Below are 23,117 nucleotides of genomic sequence, written 5' to 3'. Positions count from 1 at the left end.
GAGATATTCCAGGTAACTTTTTCTTTATATATAAGATCTTGTATTAATAAACACAGCTAAAGTAGAGCTATCTGATTATAGCTACTAGAACAGTGGTGGCGAACCTATGGCACGGGTGCCAGAGGCGGCACTCAGAGCCCTCTTTGTGGGCACGCGCGCCGTCACCCCAGTCCTGGGCCTTCAGCTGGGTTTTATAAAACCTTTTCGCTTTAGGCTCCGCCGTGTGCAAAAAAAAAAAAAAGGTTCAATCAATCAGTCAATTTCAACTTCTTGCGGGGAAAAAAAGATCTTGCAAAGTTGGAATTGATTGATTGAACTTTTTAGTCCCACCCAGTCTGCCGTTACCACTGCAGCCACGCCCACCCAATGGGCCACAGCCAGCCAATTGGCCACACCCAGCCAATGGGCCACACCTACCCGGCACCCGATGATGCATAAGTGGGTTTTGGGTTGCAGTTTGGGCACTTGGTCTCTAAAAGGTTCACCATCACTGTACTAGAATATGACTGACAACTGAGAGATTCTAATGATATACATTTTTAATCCTAAATTGTATATCCAGAAGTAAGATCCTTGACTTCAGTAAAGCATTTTTTTTTTAGGGTGGTGGCATTCCTTTGAGTCAGAATTTACTTTAGATATTGCCTGGACTAGACCCTGCAGTTTTCTTGGCAAGGTTTTTCAAAAGTGATTTGCTATTGCCTCCTTCCTAGCGTTGAGAGAAAGTAACTGACCCAAGCTCATCCAACTGGCTTTGTGCCCAAGGTGTAACTAGAACTCATGGTTTCTCGGTTTCTAGCCTGTTACCTTAATAGTTGTATACTGAAGCTTACTGCCTGGAAAGTGTATATTGAATTATAGCCTAAGTCAGTGATGGCAAACCTTTTAGAGACCGAGTGCCCAAACTGCAACCCAAAACCCACTTATGCATCGTCGGGTGCCAGGTGGGTGTGGCCCATTGGGTGGGTATGGCCCATTGGGTGGCTGTGGCCCATTGGGTGGCTGTGGCCCATTGGGTGGGCATGGCTACGGTGGTAACAGCAGACTGGGTGGGACTAAAAAGTTCAATCAATCAATTCTAACTTTGCAAAATCTTTTTTTTTCCTGCGAGAAGTTGAAATTGACTGATTGATTGAACCTTTTTTTTTGTACACGGCAGTGGAAGCCTAAAGAGAAAAGGTTTTATAAAACCCAGCTGAAGGCCTAGGACTGGGGCGACGGTGCGCGTGCCCACAGAGAGGGCTCTGAGTGCCGCCTCTGGCACCCATGCCATAGGTTCGCCACCACTGGCCTAAGTGTTAGCACTCAGAAAAACCTGGCATCTGTACAGCTCTAAGGCTGTAAAAAGTTGCATTACTTCCTTAAAATCCAGTATTTTCATTAATTTTGGGTGAAGAATTAAAGGGCTCTTCCTAAGTAGGCCATCCCTGCTGCAAGATAAAACATGCTAAACAAAGTTCAATTCAATTTAAAAAAATGCTTGATCCATCCTCCCTAACTGCTGTCTTGCTTGAATGTCAATATACTGAATTCTTTTTACAGTTAATTTTAAATTAAATACCTTTCAGGGGGTAATTCTTCCGTTGCCATGTCTTCAAGCAAACTAGGAAAGCTTTGCTCCAATTCTGAATGTGAAAAAGGTGATATTATATCCTGGATATCTTGAAAACCTAAAGGTTCTTCTTTGAGTTGATTTAAATAAGCCATATCCACATCTGTCCATACAGTTTGTTCCATCCCTTGAAGGGTTTCTGAATGCCTCTTTACATCAGGTGATTGAATGTCTATGCTGGCTTGCAAAACTGCATCACAGTTGTTGGTGATTAGCATGCTTGCAGTATCTGCTTTAGGAATATCAGTAGAAAAACCTGGTCCTTCTAGTGTGCTCAAATTGATGTCATTTGTTTTTTCTATGCAACTCTCTTGAACACTGCTGGATCCCAATTTGGACTCAACAGGACTTACTTCATTTTTAAAATAAGTAATTAGCTTATGTTCTGCTGTGTCCTGTCCCTTCTCTTCCTCTATGGACCAATTATTGCTATCTATGGCATCCAGTACTGTAACAGTTTGGTTCTGTAATGTATGTTCATTGGAAAAAATCGGATTTTCATCAAGCAATATCCTGGACTGATCTGTTTGTTCTTTATGAGCATCAAGATCATCTCTAAGAAATGACAGTGTTGAAATCTTGGCTAGCTCAGTACTGTTGTCACTATTTCCCTTGTTGATGTTTTTATTTCCATCATACGTGAACTGTTTTTCAGGTTCATCTGTTTCAAAGTTACACAGATTAATTAAGTTACCTTCCTTTACTTCAGCAGCAGCGGCTGTGGCATCAAAATCTGGAACAACTCCAGGAATTGTTAAAGATTCTTCATTTTTAGGAGAAAATGGCAGATTCTCCATTTCTTGGTTTCCGGAACTTCTAGATTGAAATTCTACTTTTTCTGTGCTCACTTGATTCTCAGCAGTATCACTGCTTAAAGAGCAAAGGTGATCATGAAACTCTGCATTTATTTCATGACTGCATAAGCCGTCCGCTTTAACTAACTTGGGGAAAGTTGCAAGAGAGTTTTGGTTTAAGCAATGTTTGTCGATAGGGATCTTTTCTGAAAAGGCACTTGGCAAATCGTATTCCTGACTGTTTGCCAGCATTCCTGTGTGTTCTTGTTCTTGTGCTATTTTCTCTTTAGTGATTTCAGCCTCCAAAGGCAGTATGCTTTTTTTTGTTTTCCAGTCATTCTCTGGGTCTCCATCTGCATTGTTTTTATCAGCTTTTTCCAATTCCTGCTTAACCTCTATTTCTTTATCTTCTGGACTGACCCTCTCACTCAGACTCTGTTCAGTGGCAAGGTTAGGCAAATTGGCAGGCAAGGCATTTGGTACTACCTGTTCAAATATTTTGCTAATATGTTTCCTGAAATCAAAAAAGCCAATGCTGAATGCCCTGGAAGATGAAATATCTGGTTCTTTTTCAGATATTGCTGCAGGCTGCCTGGGAACATCTACTTCAATCTTGGGAAGGTTAAATTTCTCTATAAAATCACATTTGCTTTCTTCTTCAATGTTACTGTGCTTGTTATCTTCACAACTTATATTTGTTGCAGTGTCTTCCTTACAATTTGCTTGCTTATCGAGTGACGACAAGTCCAAAAACTTCCTTTCTAAACTTGAAAGGCTGAGTAGAGATTCTGCTGAGCTGTTAAGCTGCTGGGCTTTAAAATGTACATCACTTTTATCCCCTTTTAGTTTAATTGCTGAGATCTCATCCTGCAGCTTCTTGAAATTAAATGGTGACAAATTTCTTTCAGATTGCCTGATTTCAGAAACATCCTGCAAGGTTAAAACATGCTCTTCTGAAAGGAACTCTTGGCCTGGAATACAAGATCCTTTTCCTGGAACAGCTTCTGAAGGAATATCATCTAAATTCATTACTTCTGGTTTCCTTTGATCAGTTGTGCTATTCTCTACAAAAGCATCATCTGAGTCAATGGGTGTAGCAGCTGCAGTCTGCAGACTGGAAGGGGTATCTAAGACATCTTGACATGCCACAGCTTCTGGTTCACTTTTTTTAAATTCAACATTAGGGCTATGATACATAAAGTCTGCAGGCTGGCAGCTTACTTGGCTGGGTTCATTATGTAGAAGTGCTGATGTTGAAAGAGGTCTTGGTTCTGCTTGAGAGCTAACAGATAGGATGTCAGTCTTTTCAACAGGGTATGTTTTATGGCAAGCATCACTCAAAGGAACTTCTGGGCTATTAGGTAATCCAGGAGGATGTTCATCCATTCCTATGTTTTCAGAAGGCAGGAAAGTTAAGTCCCCTTTGCAAGTTACTTGCTCATCTTTCAGAATAGTTTCATTTATTAAACTCAGGTGCTCTTCTATCTCTGTATGTAAACTTTGTTCATCCAATTCTGGTTCTTTGCTTGGTAAGTTAACATCAGTCCCATTGTCCTTAGACTGTTCACCTACACAGGTTAAACTCTCCTGCAGGGTTTGTGCCTGTTCAGTACTGACACTAGCAGTTTTCTGTGTCACTGGAATAAAGTCTGTAACGTCAGTATTGCTTGTGTATTTGCTGTCTGACCGTTCATCTAAGCCACCCAACTGTTTAACTGTAATAGATTTTTCAGCAAATGCACCCCTCTGGCTTGCTCCTTCCAAAGCCCCATCTGAAAACAGAGAATTAGAAAGGTCTTGCTTTAAGTTGTTTAAGATTTCTTTGCTAAGATGACTTTCTTCCTCCAGTGAGTTTAATACGTTTGGCAGGCTGTTGTTTTGTGTGGGGTTTCCCACAAATTCAGAAATATGTGTTAAAGATGCATTTTCATTTGATAGATTATTTGGTTTTGCTTCTGGCCCACCAAGTACTTTTTGGAGCTGGTGTAGTTTGTCTCCAGTTTGTTGTAGTTCACTTTTATCAAGCTCCTCATGGCCAGTGAAATGATTTAATTCCAGTGGGTGTAGCCTCTCAGGACACGTCTGGTTAGAGTTCTGTCCTTGGGAACTCGCAACTGCTTGAAGACCATCGTGATCCAGGTCTTTACCTTCAGGGTCTGAAATATGCTGTTTGTCTTCACTTGCCTTGCAGATGGTGCCAGAGGGCTTTGAGCTTTTGTCTGACTGCACTTGGGGAGATGTCATTAAAATGCCCACCATCTGTTGATTTTCCACAGACTCTTTGGGATGAGTTTCCAAAAATTCTTCGGAATCATTGCTCATGAATGGACAATTGTTTGGCCTTAGGCTATTATCACCTACGTCTCCAAGCTTTAATGGCTGCAGACTGGTTTCTGCTCCAACTGCTGATCCTGAAGGGCTGCCAGAATAATCATGTTTTATACAAGGGTCATTTTCTTCAGTTGCTTGTTCCAGCTGCACTTGCCGTGTGGAGTCCAATTTGATATGGGTTTCTTGTGCCAAAGTTGTGTCAGTTTCTTGTTTTTTCATCTCTGTTTTGCATTCCTCCTGTCTAGCTTCATTACCTTCATTCTTCCCCACAGCACTGCTTTGTTCAGCAGTAGTCACAGGTACAGAGTTTGGGTCACTGCCAGCTGTTGAGGCACATCTTTTACTTTCGGAGTGGGATTCATCCTCTAGAATGTTTGTTTTCTCAATTGCAAGACATTCAGCACTTCTGGCCTGTCCGTTTAAGTTGTGGAACTCAAGTTCTGTTTTAGATACTGCAATTATTTCTGCATTTGAGGCATTATCCTCTGAATTTATTTCATCCATCAACTGGTCTTCCAATTCTGATTTGGTTTTTTGAGCAAATGGCTGTTCCCAGGATTCCTCTTTTTTATTTTGCGTAATATCATTGTCTTCAGAATGCAGAGACAGTAATCCATCTGCAACCTCATTCTCTTTATTGACTGGGAAGCAGAGCTGAATATCTTCTACACTGGAATTTAAAAGATCACAAGTCTGCAATCTGTCTTTTCCTTGTAAAAGTAGTTGTTCAGAAGACTCAAGACTGGCTACTTTTTTTTCATTTATAGTTGTGGTTTTTTGCTCCAAGTTCTCACTTAATTCTGGTGAATGATCATTGAGTATATTCCGATTACATACTGAACTGAGGTTCTTTTCTAAAATGTTGCCGCTGATATTGGTTTCTAAACCACTTACTTGAGAACTCCAATAATCATCCAAGGCAGCATCTGGACTGATCTGTCTTGAATTCATATCAAAAGTTATTGGTGTCTCTTGGGGGCAGTTTATATCTTCATGTATAACCTGACTTGAGGATGGGACCTCTTGACATCCATCCTCTTTGTTTCTGGAAGAAACAGCTATTATAGTTTCTTCTTTATTATACTCAGTAAGGTCATTCTCACTCATGAAATCTCTTGTTCTTCTGTCAAGTAACAACAGTCTATCCCCAACTGATTCTTCCTTCACCATATACATAACATTTTCTGGGTCAGCTAAGGCTGTATTTCCCCTGCTCATAGATTCGGTTTGTGTGATTTCCTTTATAATCTGTTCTGGTGTGTTCTGAGATGCATTTGCTTTTTGCATTTTGTTTTTTATTTCTAGCAACAAGGATGCATCAGAAGGTTCCACGCTAACTGGTAAATCCACACAATAGAGGTTTGGTTTTGGACTGATGGCCTTTTCTAGCCATTCCTTTCCAGATGAAAAGTCACCAATTGGTTGTTCTGTCATGGTTAATGGTAACAGGTTTGACATGTTTGAGGACAAACTGGATACAGTAGGAGGATCCTCAAGCACCTCAGTATTCCTTTCTGGAAATACTTGGAATTGACTGTCCCCTCTGTTCACTTCACTGTTGCTATCTTCGCTGATGACACCTCTGAACTCAACAATGCTCTGATCAATACCAGATGTACCATATTTATTAATGTCTGAATTTCCTGTTATGAGATTATTTGGAATACAGTTTTCTTTTTTCATTACCAAGTTGTCTACACTACCTGTGTTCAGTCCCACTGGTTTTATTAAAGCCTCTTCCTTGTTATTCTCTTCTAATTTAGTCTCCTGTCTGATTTCTTCAGTGGTATAAGAATCTCTGCCTTTCTCAGTCTTAGGCAGATGAGCAATGTTTTCCTTCTTTCTTTCGGTCAACAGTTCACTGTGTTGCAATGAATCTAATTCACTGGAACTGCTTTCCTCGGTTTTGGGTCCTGATGTCCAAGTAGAATCTGATGAAGGAATCTGTTCCAAAACAGTATTATTTGGATCTTCCTTATACTGTCTTGTAAAAGTAGTAGCATAATGGTCAGCATCTGTTCCACTGACAAGAGGTACGATTCTTGTGTCTTTGTCGTTCACAATAGCAGGGTATAACACCAAGGCAGGCAAACCTCTAGGGATATTGTCAAGGCTTAGTGCAGTACATTCTTTACCACGCTCAGAAAGCATTGGCGTATATTGACTTTGAGTTTTTCCTTCTTCTTCAGTACATTCTAAGGAATCTCTCTTATGCGGGTTATTCTCCAGCACCGTCATATCTGGATATGCCACAACAGTGTTTTCACTGATTGATTCTCCAGCAGTGTTACTGCAGAGGCCTTCATTATTTAGGCTCACTTCCAATTCAGTCTCCTGTCTGATTTCTTTAATGGTAAAAGAATCTCTGTCTTTCTCACTCTCAGGCCACAGGTTAATGTGTGTCTTCTCTCCTTCAGTCAACAGTTCACTCTGTTGCAATGAATCTAATTCACTGGAATTGCTTTCCTCGGTTTCAGATCCTGGTGTCCAAGTAGAATCTAATGAAGGAATCTGCTCCAAAGCAGTATTATTTGGATCTTTCTCATACTCTCTTGCAGAAGTAGTAGCATAACAGTCAGCATCTGTTCCACTGACAAGAGGTACAATTCTGGTGTCTTTATCATTTATAATAGCAGGGTCTGACATCATGGCTGGCAAGCCTTCAGTGCTACTTTCAAAACTTAGTGGAGTGCATCCTTCACCATGCTTAGAGAGCATTGGCATCTGTTGCCTTTGATCTTGTCCTTCTTCTTCAGTGCCTCCCAAGGAATCTCCCTTGTGCAGGTTGTTCTCCAGTGCCATCACATCTGATTGTGCCACAACAGTGTTTTCACTGGTTGATTCTTCAGCAGTGATACTACAGAGGCCTTCATTATTTAGGCTGCCAACAATGGAAACATTTATTCATTTCAATTTGGCAATAAATTCCACATCACAGAAGTTTCAAAGCCATGCATGCACATGCACTGAAAAGCTATCTGTTTGATTTCATGAGGCAAGAAGTCAGAGGCATCAATGATATAAAATTTCTGCAAGAGAATCATTAGATGCAAATATATTCCTGTAGCATTTATTTATTTATTTGATTTTTATTCCACCTTTATTACTTTATAAGTAGCTCAAGGAGGTGAACATACATAATACTCCTTCCATCTCCTATTCTCTCCACAACAACAGCATTTTGTGCTATTGTATTAGATATTTGAATTTATGGAATTGTCAGTTGGTTCACCTGATGTTCATGATAGACTTACAATTAATCCTGATTTGAGTACAGAATATAGAAAAATTATCAGACCAGAAATGAATTTTAGATGATATGACCACATGTCTCTGGATTTTAAAGCTCTTCCAGTTTTAAGTTTAATTTAGATCACCATTTCTCAGTCTTGTACTTTTCAAGTATGCAGCAACTGTAACTCCCAAAATTCTCAATGGAAATTCTGGCAATTATCGCTCCAATAGTCCAGAAACTCCATTTGGATTTGCGAGATCTAGTTTAGACTTCTATATTGCATCCTTCTGTATGTAATAAATTACAGCTAAAATCTCAATCCAATTTAGTATGGAATAAACGCAACGAATGTAGCAATACTGAATTCTGAACAAATGTGTAGGATGCTTACCAATTCATGATATGCCTTTTTACTCTAAGACAAATTAAAATACGAAGTATTTTCATGTACTAGAAAGCCTCGCCAAATAACATTCTGATTCTTATTCTACATGTTTCTCTGACTTATTCAGTTCCAATGAAACAGCATTAAACTGCTACTATTTCCATAATTTGATAACCATTTTCTGTTTCCCTTCTTAAATTGAAACTGATCAGTTGTTCCTTGGTACTTCACATCATTGTTCCTCCCAATCAGCAGATCTTGCCTGCAAAAATGCAGATGATCATTAGAGGGCAGCAAAGCTCAGGGTAATATTTTGCTGCAGGCTTGAGGTCTGGATTGTTGCAGTCCAGATCTGGTAGGCCTGTATTTGCTGTCAGAAACTTCCATCTTGACTTTTGCAGGATCTGACCTCACCATATTTGCTTTATGCCCAACTGTTTTATGAGTGCTGATACATTTCAGTAGTTGGGAATGCAAACTATGTACTACTGTAGCACTTTCACTAGAAAAACGGAGAATACTGTATTCTGCCTAGATAACAATCAAGTTCAGGTTCAAGCAAGTTACAAGACATCAGATTGAATATAGATTACCAACAGTGTAAGATAACTCACTAGGAATTCAATAAAGCTTCTCTTTTCACTGCCTTCCTAAAATTCAAAAATAGAAAAAGCCTTCAAGTAAAGTGGTGGCCACAGTATTTGGCTGGGGATATTCCACTCAATTTAGTAGATTTAAAACTTATATATCTGATCTACGTTTATCTATAAATTGAAGCAACTCTATATCTAGTACCTGTAATTAGAGTGTACAAGACACCTCAGAACTTCACGCCTTGGGTGAAGCCACACTGCAAAAATTAGCATTAAATTATAATTATTAATATAACCGAAGGGGAAATTATTTAATTCACATGAAACAATCATATTTACAGTATTTAATATAATTTTAATTTAGCTTCTTTCTGTAAGATCCATTTCCTCATCCTGGTTCCACCATCATGGCACATCATTGAAAATCAAGAGGAATCTCCCCCTCCCACTTTATTTTCAATTTACTCTCAATTATTCATACAATCAGGAATCAATTTTTATGACTATTCAAAAAAAATGCCTTTGCTGTTTTTATTTGAAATATATGCTACAGTCAGCCAGGCATTTCATTCTGTGTGCTTTTTACCAATTTTAGATTATTAGAGAGTATGTTTAAATATATTGAGGTGCCTCATGAGAACAAACACAAAACAGATTATGCTGCACATAAAGTTTGATTTGCCACGCAAACACGCATTTACTTTCAAATATAGCATACAGGGTTAGGCAATTGGACCTGATGTAATAGCTGGAATGGTGGAAAGAAATTTAGCAATACTTTCAGAATTCCATAAGGTACATTTTACTTTTCTTATACCAGTGTAAGAAACTGAATTGAGCATCATTTTTTAGACTGAAGAAACAATAGAATACTAAGAATCATCTGAGGAAATAGAAATGTCAACACCATCAGACTTCCAGAGAAAGCAGAAAGCAGATGCGAGGGCCAGGAAGAGAAGAGGAGCCACTAAATAGACAGGCTCCCCAAACTTCTCTCAGATCAGGGGGAGGACCAGGTAGCCTGAACAATTAAGAACAAAAAGATAAGAAAACCAAGACTTCAGAAACATGCAAAATTCAAGCAGCACAACGTCATTCAGAAAACCAAAATCTAATAAATAGTCAAAAACTATGTAAGGGAAACTCAAAAAGCCAGAATAAGCTTATCTATGGTTGCATTTTTTTTAAAAACCTCCATAAACAAGATGCAAATCCAAATCCATAAGTACACAGAAAAACAAGGATATTTCCTCAAATTATCTATACCTGGTCAGGAGAGGATTCTGGGTCCTTAACTCTTCATTTATGTCAATCCCAGCAAAAAGAAGATTATTTGGGGCTAGGGATTGGTGGGACTCCCTTTCCTCCAAGTCAGACACCACAGGCCAGTTTCCACTGCCAGAAAAAGAAAAGGGGTTGTAGAAAAAGGAACAGATTCACAATTGTTAATCCCAAATTTGAAATGGAAAAATCAATTTCCCTTAGAATATTATCACGGTAGAGTCAGACATTTGTGATTTGAATCAATGCACTTTTAAGTCTTCCCATCCTTTTTTTTTTTAATCTAGACCTTCACTCTCTTCCCACAGTGATGAAGGTATGGAGTGGGAAATTAATCTGTCCAGCTTCTCACGCTGGACTTTATGACATTTCATATTATGGAATATTATGACATTTCATAAGTTAGCTTGATTCTTTGGTTCAGTTTGGTAGAAGACTTACAGAGACAGCTTGGCTAGATAGAATTTTTATTGCAGACAAGAATAAATAAATAAATTGGTTGCCTACTGTTAGTGAGAAGATCAAAATTATTTTTATACCATTAGAGGCATAAAAAAAATAAACTTGTGACTTCTTCCTGCCCTTCAAACTGTCAAATATGTGGTGCATCCTTTTGGAATTCTTGAGGTAAAATGGTTCTTGTATATTTCCATAGTAGACATCTCTGGTTTGGGAATTGCTGGTTCCTACCTGAGCCCTCAGAGCAGTGTCCCCATAAATGGGCAGCCTTGCTCTTTAGCTGAAAAATCTGCTGACCTTTGCTCTTTTGTGCTTCTAGAAATTATTCATTCCCTCCAGTTCATTTTCTGCCTCAAGCCTCCTACTGAAAGAAGGCCAAACTTTCCAGAAAGGAAAACTAGCCCAAACCCCCAGACATTAACTAACTGCCACATGGGAAACTAATGTGTATATATGTGTATGTATGTGTATGTATGTATGTATGCATGTGTATACAGACACACACACACACACACACACACATATAGGAGCCAATCAGAACACATCTCCACCCAATCAGAACACAGCCAAGCTCCCACCCAATCAGCTCAAACCCCACTGGCAGTTAAAAGGAAGAAACAGCTGCGATCACACACACTATTCCCAGAAGCAGGAAGCTGAAGACACCAGCCTGAAGATGACGAATGTGACTTCGTCGAAACGTCGCCAAGACACTTCTAATTCTACGCGGGAGAAAACCCGAATAACTAAAGACCTACATACAAACACCCGCGAAAACCTCAGAAAACATATATATATATATTATTTTGAGTTTGGTGCACCCTGTCGGCCCAAATATGGGAGAAAAGAATCTTTTTTAATACATCTGCCTAACATGCAGACAGCCCAGGTTCAAATCTCAGAAGGGTATGTCTGGTTGAAAAGAACTAAAATGTTCGAAATGGCTATTCCAGTTCTCCCTTAATTCTTTGTTAGCAATCCAAATTTTGAAAAACACATATAATATTGCAGTTGCGACTGCCAAGCCTGTGGATGGCTCTAGTTTGATCTAGATCTAGTCTAGATCTCGTGACAGGTCCCGGCCGGCCAATCCTGGCCTCATCTGCAAACTGAGTTAATTCTTCCTTACCTCCTTTACCTACATGTGTGTTACCACCCTCGTCCCCCCTTTTTGTGTCCGTATCTCAGGTGGGCGTCCTCTGCTTTCCCAGGCTGGAATGCACCTCCCGTCCTTGGGGATTGTGAAAGGGTGAATCAGCCCAAGGACGGGAGGCGCGTTCCAGCCTGGGAAAGCAGAGGATGCCCACCTGAGATACGGACACAAAAAAGGGGGGAGGAGGGTGGTAACACACATCTAGGTAAAGGAGGTAAGGAAGAATTAACTCAGTTTGCAGATGAGGCCAGGATTGGCCGGCCGGGACCTCTCACGAGATCTAGGAGCCGTGCGCAGACATGACTGTATTTATAAGCAAGCTCTCCCAGCATCCTGATTATACCCTGACGATGATGGCAGTTTTAGGCCCTCGAAAGCTTGGTTTTATTTATTAAAACTGTATTGTTTTATACTTCCTGGTGATCACTTTGTTGTCTTTTAAATATATATATATATATATATATATATATATATATATATATATATATATATATATATATATATATATATATATATATATATATATATATATATATATATATATTATAAAATAGATAAAAACTCATGATCACCAGGAGAGTAAAAAAGTTTAAAACTTTAATTTAAAACCAAGCTTTCGCTGGGAGCTCCCAGCATCATCAGGGATATATACAGGGCTTTTTTTCTCAGAGAAAAGGTGGTGGAACTCACCTCCCTCCCCTGGCCACGCCCCCACCCAAACCTGGCCACGCCCTCATCAAACCCTAGGACCGCCCCTTTAGAGAACAGGAATGCAAGTAAAATTTGGGAGGGGCGCGTTTGGCTTTGAGGGCGCCGGCGTGAGAGCCTCTGGATTCTCTGCCGCTTCTTGCTCGGGCAGGGTCGCCTAGGAAACGGGCCAGGGGCGCGCCGACCGAGCCTCCCTATGGCCGCGGTTGTGAGCCAGGCAGGGGCAGAGAGCTGCGAGTGCAAGCGCGCCCCCCCAGATGTTGCGCCCGGTGCGGCCGGCCCGGAAAAAGGTGCCGGAACGCGGTTCCGCCGCGTTCCGGCTGAAAAAAAGCCCTGGATATATATATTAATAGCAAAGTTTGTAGTACTACATAAAGCGGGTCATTATTTTATTCTTTCTTAATTCAAAATAATTAATTTCCTGTTCTTTAATTCCCAGGTACTACATTGAATAAGAACCCTTAGGTTATCATATGCATGTACTGAAATGATATTAAAATTCTATTACATTCTTGTATTGCCCATGAATATAAAAAGGCAGTTAATTGGGTAGTAAGTGACTTTTAATTTGTAATGTTATTCGAGTTACTGTGGTAAATTTCCCAGGCAACAACTTCCTGGGCACCAGTCAACTTTAAATGTGTTATGCCTTCCAGTTACTTATTTCACTAACAAAGTAAAAACATCTCCTGCCTACCTTGTATCTTTTGCAGTTAATGAGAAACTTTCATCTGGTAATGGTAATGAAACTGCAGAATCTGATGGTAACGTGTCCCAGCCATCTTGGTTGAGTGATTTGTCTCTGCTCTTTTTCCTTGACTTTTTAGTTTTTATTTCTTTCTCAGTACTAAATGGCTCTGTTGATTTTGGAACTGAAGGGCCCTCCTGGGAAAGGAAAACAAAACATGAGTTAAAAAGCAACCAACCAATAGAATGAATACTTACTTTTTTAATAGCAAAATAAAAATTGTATCCTTTATTAATGTCCTATTTTAATGTTGCTCAAAGACAAATAATGGATAAACAAATAATCGTAAAATAAAAGTCTGGAACTGAGTATTGTGTGGGAAGATGAACAACTATGTGACGCTCTTAGTTGGCTCTTAGGAATATATATCCTTATCTCTTTTTCCAGCCCATTGACCATTTCCTTTTGATCAGGAAATCTATTAGTATGGCAGAGAGGAGAAAAAGCTGTCCTTCAAATATATTTTTTAAAATGACAAAAAATATACTTCAGAATGAGGGTAACTTGTCAATGGTATTTACATAAGAAGAAATTTGTGGCATTTTAAAAATTATTTTTAATGTTCTTTTAATGTTCTTGTGTTTATATAACACAAGACTTTCTGTTGCCTTTGTTGCAATAGACTAAATGTTCAATATATATCATGTTTCATGATAAAAACATGAACCAATAACATGTCAGTCTCAAAGAAAGCTTTCAGTTTCAGTAGGGTGTTTGTTAGGCCATTGTAATAATAAACTGAAATATTAAGAATCATATGCATACAAAATATAATGCTTAAACAATATAATAAGTACAGATACTAATCTTATTGGACTCAGTGCTTCTACATTTTATTTTGTATTATAATTCCCATTGGATTATCCTTTTCATTTAAACTACTGGAGGTTTATGATGTTTCTTCCTAACCATGGACAGCTGAATTAATATATGTTTTTGACAGCAGGATATCTGAGGAACATTTGGTTGGAATTTCCCCCTTTCAATATAGCTTATTATTTTCTAAACTATACCACACAACAATAATTCTGACTACATGCAATCCAGTTGTGAATGACAGGTGACAACCCCTAGCCAACTTTCTCTGTGCTTTAAAGCTACTGTAAACAAGTTGAGTTTAGCTAGAGATGAAAGAGTATCAGGAAATTCCAGAGCTGTCAATCAGACTGGAAAGGCAAAAGCTGTTATGGAAAAAGATAATAGCAAACCTCTTTTGGATGGTTATCAAGAGAATTACATGGATATTACCATGTAGAGATAAAGACACTCAACTAGAAGACGTGTTTAATCTCCTGTAATGTATTCAGCCATTATGTGGTTTGCTTTTTTTCCCTTTAATGTCATATTATATATGAACTAAAACACTATTGTTTGAGAATCATGGACTATAGGAGACTTCTAGGTTTATGGCAGACTCAGTAATCTGTAGATAATTTTTCTTTTTCCCTTATATAACTGTAAGTATGGAAAACATTCCAACACCTGCCCTGAAAATAGAAGGTTTAGTCCACATTTAAGGTTTCAAAGATTAAGGTGAATATGAAGTTTGCTATTTCATCATTCTCATCCTAACCTTTAAAATATCCAAAATTAGATTGAAAACGATCACTTCCCCCGTTGCAGAGCCAACACCACAATACTGGACAGCTTCCTTTGTCCCCTGGAAGGATGATAGATTGTCTGCAGCGCCCAAGCCTTAAAATATTGCCCATTTATAACAGACTATTATGTTCTGTACTTGTATTTTAATTAGACTGAAATAGTTGGCATCATTTAAAAAATGGAAGACAAGGCAGATCTGTAATTGCACTAACATCTTGATTATAACCACATACAGGTTTTGGAGTATGAGTGTTTTAAGATGCAAGAAATCATTCAAGAGTGAAAATGAAAGCACAGATGATCTGAAGCTAGTATTACATTACTGCCTTAAATGAAGTTTTGGAGAGTGAACTGAAAGAATAGTTTCTTCCATTTATTTTCTATTCTTCAGTGATTGCATGTGTGACTATATTATTCCACATACACAGATCCCTTATGTAACAGATACCTCTCATAATGAAAACTTATAAAAATCCCCATTTGATGAGAAGATATCTACAACTGACCTATAGACTAATCCTTTGTCCTTCTACCTGTAGTAAGATGTCTATAAAAATAGGTTTGTTAAATTTATGAGCAAGAACATTTCCCCTTTTCTTGAGATGAAATAGCAAGAAACAAATTTGTTGGAAATTTGAGTTCTTTTGAATTTCTCTGAAAAAAGCAGATGGCTGAGGAAAGGAGAGAGCTTTTAAACTTGTATTGTGCATATATACATGTACATACACACATACACATATATACATACCAATTAAGAATACTGCTACTAAAGCAATGTGATGAAATCTTTTATGAGCAAGAAATTTCTCACATAATTTTTCTAGATGTGGTTAGTAACCAGATAGAGTAGCATAAAATTTGATTTTATTTTCTGCTCAAAGTAAGTGCTCTGTTTCTTTCAAAGATAATTTTATTTAAGGTCTAATCATATCTTAGATGGGTCTACTTATGTTGCCTTTATTTATAATTCTGAAGCTTAAGCTCCTCCTTTAAGACTGATACCTATTCTTGTTTTTCATTGCTGTTTTGTATTCTTAATAAAATGTTACACAGATTTTTGAGAGGGGTGTTTTGGGAGTATGATTGTAAGCTCATAATATGCCTTGGAATATAATATGCCTAGGCCTCTCTATATTCTACCGATACTGGGTTAAAAGATACTAGCAATTCTTCAGATGGCAGAAAGGGGAAGTCATATTTCTTCTTTTGGGTTTACTACTATGGTTGACCCTGATTGAGGAGACTTATGAAGCTTGTCTGGTTGGTTGGGACAGGTCCAGTGATAGGCAAATAAAACTTTTTCACTCAGTACTCAGTTTTCATAAATGTATAAGAGACACAGAAACAATGAATGCATGTATATACACATAATACATATATAGTAAATGGTAGCACTGAAAATGTAGGTATTTTAGTCTAATGTGCTGTAAAGACTGATGTTGTTACTTTATTTTTCACTCTAATATGTGAACTTAGAAAACTGGGTTGCTTAAGAAAACACGATTATGAATAGACAGCCATAATCTCAAGAGCACTTGGATAAAAACATTGCATTAATCAAAAGTACATGATGATTCCCAGAATTAATATTTATACTACTATGGTTTTATATCTATAGTACTGTAATATTAAATATATTCTTATTTGGTGTAAAGAAAACAAATAAATTGCTATAATGTGTAAACTAGCCTTTTGAGAGCAAGAATAAAATAAGCATGAACAATCCAAGTATCCAAAACAAATTTTCATCAAACAAGTTTTTTTTATTAAATAAAAATAACCTCACAGACAAAGAGAGCAGGAATCTTGCCAATAAAGTCTACTAGTGAATTGGAACAAATTTTATNTTCCTGCTGTACTTTCCTCATTATAAACACAGAGCCTTTTAAGGCAGTTGTTGCAACATGATATAGTTCTGTGTCTTGGCTGGAAGTCAGTTTGGATGAATTACACCAAGTTTCCATTCCTAATAACACTGTGCTTGCAGGGAGATGAAGCCCTGGAAAAATATTGTAGTAAAACTGACCTTCTTAGGTTTTTTTTTTTTTTTTGCATCTCCCATTTGTATTTTTGTGCTACACAGACAGACCAATCTGTTTGGCACAGACGTAAACCTTCATCTGCTAAATTCATCAGTGTCCTCATTCTGAAGGACTCACTTCCTCCATAAGTGGTTGAAAGTGAACACTGGGAAGTTGACCAAAGGACATCCCCCTGGTGTCAGGAGTCTGATTTCAGAAACAATTGCTGAAATAGCCAGCTACGAACACAAGACAATTGTTAAAATGCTGGCCTGAACAGGCTGTACTGCTTTGTAGTCAAATAGTCTGTATCTCTGTAGATAAATGGCTATCTAACTAATAGTCTGGGAACAAAGAGTTAAATTATTTTTGTTTACATCAGACAATATAGTCACTGTCCTATATTGCAGTTAGAGTAATTCTGAAATTGTTTTAGTCAGGTTTTTGAGTTTCACTGATATTGATTGGTTTAAACTAATGAGGCTTTTTTGCAAGTAGACTTGTACAGAGCTTCACTATCAATCTTCCTGTATGAACACAATTTTGGCTTCTGAAACAGTGTATGTTGGAAGCCAGTTTGGTGTAGTGGTTAAGGTATCAGGCTAGAAATTGGGAGACTATGTGTTCTGGCCCTACTTTGGGCGAGTCATTCTCTCTCTCAATTCTAGGAGAGAAACAATGGCAAATGGCTTCCCAAAATCATGCCAAGAAAAGTGTAAGGACTTGTCCTGGCATTTGCCAAGAGTTAACACTGAATTGAAGATACTAAACAAAAAACAACAAACACTCCACAAATTACGTTGGTGGGCACTATTTGATAATTATTTATAATTTGTTTTCATTGTATTTTTATCAATATTATTTTTTACTGTAAAACTCTATGAATCCTTGGATTCTCATAGATAGATAGATAGATAGATAGATAGATAGATAGATAGATAGATAGATAGATAGATAGATAGATAGATAGATAGAATCCAAAGAGTAAGCGAGTAAATCAGTCAGTCTCTGTCTGTTGATCGATCGATTGATTGATCGCGTTATATGAAATGCACCAGCACATTATAATTTAATGGAATGTCCTTTATATAGGAACTCTCAGAGGAATGACAAGGGAGTAACAATTTGCCAAAAGGAAACCAAATGACCAATCTATTGTCATGAAAGCAATTAAGTTCCACTATTAGAACATTCAAGACCGTAACTTAATTTTCTACAATATATTGCAGTTTTCAGTAATACTAAATCTTAGGAAAAAGTTGTGTCGCAGAGGTTAGAGGTTTTCATTGTGTTTGTGTTCATTACTTTGTACCTATGGCAAACCTTCCAGTGCACTGTAATATTTTCTAAACACAGCATTAATTTTTCCAGCATTTAGGTAGGTAGGTATGTATTTACAATATTTAATTATTTATCTGATTTCTATACCTGTTCATCTCAGCAAATGACTGCAGCAACTTGAAGCTGCAGAGTCTAAGGAGAAACTTCCTGACAGTGAGAACAATTAACCAGTGGAACAACCTGCCTCCAGAAGCGGTGAATGCTCCAACACTGGAAGTTTTTAAGAAGAGACTGGACAGCCATTTGTCCGAAATGGTATAGGGTTTCCTGCCTGAGCAGGGGGTTGGACTAGATGACCTTCAAGATCCCTTCCAACTTTACTATTATTATTNTGAAAACATACCAAATTCCTACAGATGACAAACACTCAGGCAATTCTCACAATTTATATATAAAATAAATAAAGGTTTTGCAGCACTCTGTGTGGTTATATGCGGGTGTGAAAGAAAGATCAGTAAAACTGCACAGTTTTCTTTAATTTCTCCTACATAATTGGCATAGAAAATCCAATTACACAGGATCTGATGGGTGGGAAAAATATACACAATTCTGGATGTAGGAGTACACAAACTGTAAAGTGAAAAGCTTAGGTCAGCAAAACAATTTAAGAGTTGATAAGACAGAGCAAGGAATATTCCTCACCCATTCTACCACTCTATTTTTCTAAAGATCTGATTTCCCCATTGCCAGATCCTTGGAACTTATCTTGTTGACTAATATCTTACTGGCTATGTATTGCTTAGAATTTTGAAGAGGATTCCAAAATATTTCCAAACCAGTAATTCTTCTCCTCAACTGATGAATATTACTCTATTCTAGACTGCTGAAATCATAGCATGGGACATTTTTAGCATTTTCTGAATTATTTTTCTTTTTAGAATTCAAAAATTACTAACTCACCCCTTTGGCACACATAGTTTGGTGATGTAGATCAGGGGTCCCCAACCCCCGGTCCACGGACTGGTACTGGGCCACGGCATGCCAGCAACCAGTCCGCACAAACAAGCAAAGCCCTATCTGTGGGATGCAGGCAGCAAACAAAACCACGCACTCTCCGGTCTGTGGAAAAACCTTTCTCCACGGAACCGGTCCCTGGTGCCCAAAAGGTTGGGGACGTCTGATGTAGTTTTTTGACTTCTACATTAGTAACTTTTGCACAAACAGAAACACAATTTGCCCTCTCTCTCTTCCCTCCATTCACACGAATGGCAATTTATAGCCTTGAATGCACTGAAGTCACTAGCATCAAAAAATTTTTATCCATTATGAATCTTATCTTTTAACTTATACAATTTAGTAACTCTAAGAAAATGTTTTCTGTAATGATGTTCATTCAGAACTCACCTGACTTTCTTGACTGCTGTTTTCATTACCCATTTCAACAGGGAAACTTCAGAGTCAACTTTTGCATTAAGAGTATCAGCTGAAAGAAACAAACAATCATCAGGGATTTTCCAATAGTGAGGGGAAAATAGCAACCCAAGAAGAAAATACCTGCTTTGTGCCTCCCTGAATCTCCGTCTCCATAGAAATTCTCCCCAAGTCAAGCAGGTATGTGCCTGAAAAGATAACTTTACATTACAGATCTAACTTCTGCCAATCCTAGTTTTGAAGTTCTTGTTTGCTCAGTCCCATACAGCAGAGGGGAGCAATCAGAGACACTATGCTCTGACTATGCTCAGGATGTAGAATCAAAACAAAAAAAGAAGAATGATGGGTCCACATCATCTATATAAATAAAAATGTAAATGTTCGTTTGTTCAAAATCTTAAATCTCCGAAAGTTCTTCACCGATTGCTTTGAAATTTTGACACAACGTTGCATTCGAATACGCGCGTGTTTTTATATACCTACTATTATATAGATGTCACACCTGTGACACAAATGTGCGCTTTCTCTTTTCTTTCTTTTCCATTTAACCAGACTGAGCCACAGCAGCGCGTGGCTGGGTACAGCTAGTTTTAAAATAAGTTTCCTCTTTATTGCAAAATCAATATAACAACCCCCTCCCCCAACAAAGAATATCATCATGTGTTCTTTGCACATCTCTATTTCATCAGCTCTGTTGGGGAGTAGAGTGAAGTGACATACTTTTGACAACACCAGAAAGGGAAAATAAATGAAGGTTGGAATCTGAAATGAATAGTTTGGCAAGATTTTTCTAGCCTTATCCCTTGGAAGTATGGACTCCAGGCAATGCAATGTCTTAAGCCACCTCTGTTATTTCCCGGCCTGTTTGCTACATCTGTCACTGCCAATATGCAAAGGTGAGATTGGACAAGGCTAGAAGCTGAGCCCAAACTGCTCCATTACAATAACAATATACAGGGGTTAATTGCTCCTTCCATCCCAAAGTGGGATGTGCTTCTTTCTCCTATTTATGCAATATACAAGATTTGAATTTGATTGTTGATGTATAGGTCAAGAACCTTACATTGTGTTATACTTTTTCATAACAGTTGTTTTAGTTGTTGTTTTTGTAAAAACAAAAAATCTAGCTTATCAAAAGCCAAACTCTTGAATTACCAGCTACAAGTTTTCTTGTTCAGTATCAGTTGGGACAGCCAGACACAATAGCTGGAAATTGTTCCTGATAACAAGTTTGTGACAAACTGAGGTTTTCCAGGTATTGAAGTCTGTAACCAGTGCACAATGTACGTATAGATAACTTCAGTATGGCAGTAAGGTGATATGCATTCAAAAGTTGGGAGAATGGCCATTGAAATAGTATGAATATGTCTGGGAATTTGAAATAGCCTCATATTTGAAACACAAATTCAGTCATAATTAAACTGTGCTTGGACTAAGATTCCAAATTCCACAGACTTCTACCACGCCCAAAATCTGGGTTTATATTAACTTTTTTAAATCATTCAAGCCTTGAATGATCCCCATTAAATAAGGATATATTTTTTATGACTACATAGAAACAAGTATAATTTTTTATGTTGACATGATTAACGTAATCATGTTTTAGTTGATTTTGTTAATACTCACTTATTAGCATGATTTTAATAATCTATAGCTTTAAAATTACATGAGGGTTAGGGTTAGGCTCTGTGGCTCCTTGATAAACAAGAGAATAAATCTGCTGTGAGCTGATTTATGAAGCAACCTTGACCCCATGATCCCTCTTTAGAAGCCATCATCTAATCTATGGCTCTTGGCTGATGCTTATGTGGATTCTGCTTGTGAAATTCTGCCAAAGATTAAACTGGCTAACAATCCTGACTTGGCTCTTGGAACATTGGACTGAATCTGGACTATAGTTCTATGTGGTCCTGTTAAAAGCAAAACCATTTAGACAAGCTTTTGGGTTTGTTTTCCTTGTCCGCTGTTACCTTGAGTAAACTAATAATTTCTATAGCAACTATGTGTGTAATGTATAATTGAAACAGGACAGAAGCAGGACACTCTGCAACATTTCACCTTTCCACTTAATTCAAATAAAATTTTGGGAAAATACAAAATCAGGGGGGCAGGGAGGTAAGTGGACAAAAAAGCAAGTATGTGCCAGCCATGGATGCTATATTGAGGACCCATTAGAGAATACAGTAGTCAAAACATATCATTGTTCCTGGGTTCTTTGGTCACGTGCTTTCTTGCAGCTATTGGTGAGCAAGAATCAAACATAGTAGAGAATTCACACTACCATACTAGCTCACATGTTGATGATACTGCTGCCATTCCTCTTACTTTAAATATCACTATTAAATATTTAATCCAGAGGGTCAGATTCTGACAGAAAGGAAATCTATGGCACATTACTATAGCTCCTAAGCAATAAAAGTAAGCAACAAAATTGCTCACAGATCAGAAGCCTTAACATAATATTATTAGTATTAAAGAGTTATACCTAGTCCATATATAGGTTTTGGGGAATCAAGCCAATTATCCCATCAAAAGATATGCGAATCTAGCCAATTATGGTTCATTCAGCAAACCATAATTAAAGAAGCTATGGTTCAATGCAATATATGAACCAGATCACACACACAAACGTATAGGTTTTTTTATGTGCTAAAGGATTACTTCATCTTTTATTCCAACCAGAGCCAAAACTTAAGCATCTAATTCATTCCCACATGATATATGAATATGTATGAAGTTGATGATTAGAGCTGATCTCTTAATGTACATTTTACATCATTCACTATGTTGCAATGCTTTAGAATGTTAACAAGAAGCTTCTCCACCCTTGCCTGAGGCTGAAATTCAGGGTTTACTGCATTACAGTGTAATTTTGTTTATTAAGAACATATTCAACTACCTAGCATTGATCTGGCTCCCAAGTTAAGCATGGATACACTTTCAGCCTCAAAGATATTTATTTCATTTTAGTTTTGTATAAAGATTAACTACATGAGACAATATCAAACCTAATTATGTGTGAGGGCAGAATACATTGGATGGGGGAGAGGTTTGTATTTTCTCTCATCCATGTTATTATCTTTTGGAAGTTTCTCTTTCCACAATTCTGTAGCAGCTCCTTCAACTAAGTGTTTCTTGGGGAATAGGTGGCAAAAGTACCCTTGGTTCCTGTTACTTCTGGAGTCAGGGATCTTAGTAATGTACATCTTCTGTTAGCATTATCCTAATGTATATATGTGTTGTTGTTTTTCTTTCTGTTCAATCAACTCTGATTCTCGGAGATTGCCTGGAAAAGTCCCTGCCATTTTCTTGGTAAGGTTTTTCAGAAATTTTTGCCATTGCCCCCTTCTTAGATTGAGAGAAAGTAAACTAGCTCAAGATCGCCCAGCTGGCTTTATGCCTAAGGCAGGACTAGAACTCACACTCTCCCAGTTTTTAGCTTGATGCCTTAACCACTGCACCAAACTGGCTCTCAGTGTATGT

General features: G+C 37.9%; 2 protein-coding genes across 2 annotated transcripts in view; both read right to left on the bottom strand.

The window, feature by feature from the left end:
* The window catches only part of TACC2 (transforming acidic coiled-coil containing protein 2), a 133,827-nt gene extending 131,854 nt beyond the window's left edge, over positions 1-1,973 (bottom strand). Inside the window, exon 1 of the mRNA XM_015817241.1 lies at positions 1,562-1,973. Coding sequence (XP_015672727.1) covers positions 1,562-1,830 — 269 coding nt within the window. The 5' untranslated portion in view covers positions 1,831-1,973. The remainder of the gene's footprint in view (positions 1-1,561) is intronic.
* The window catches only part of LOC107288610, a 40,326-nt gene continuing 19,064 nt past the window's right edge, over positions 1,856-23,117 (bottom strand). The window contains exons 2-6 of the mRNA XM_015817249.1: positions 19,608-19,686; positions 13,249-13,436; positions 10,217-10,345; positions 1,966-7,618; positions 1,856-1,885 (exon numbers count right to left, since the gene is read on the bottom strand). Of these exons, the coding sequence (XP_015672735.1) occupies positions 1,856-1,885; positions 1,966-7,618; positions 10,217-10,345; positions 13,249-13,436; positions 19,608-19,640 (6,033 nt within the window). The 5' untranslated portion in view covers positions 19,641-19,686. The remainder of the gene's footprint in view (positions 1,886-1,965; positions 7,619-10,216; positions 10,346-13,248; positions 13,437-19,607; positions 19,687-23,117) is intronic.

This window comes from Protobothrops mucrosquamatus, unplaced genomic scaffold, assembly GCF_001527695.2.
Source record: "Protobothrops mucrosquamatus isolate PMUCROS unplaced genomic scaffold, P.Mucros_1.0 scaffold566, whole genome shotgun sequence".
In the NCBI taxonomy this organism is placed as follows: Eukaryota; Metazoa; Chordata; class Lepidosauria; order Squamata; family Viperidae; genus Protobothrops; species Protobothrops mucrosquamatus.
This window is presented reverse-complemented; position numbering and strand designations above follow the sequence as displayed.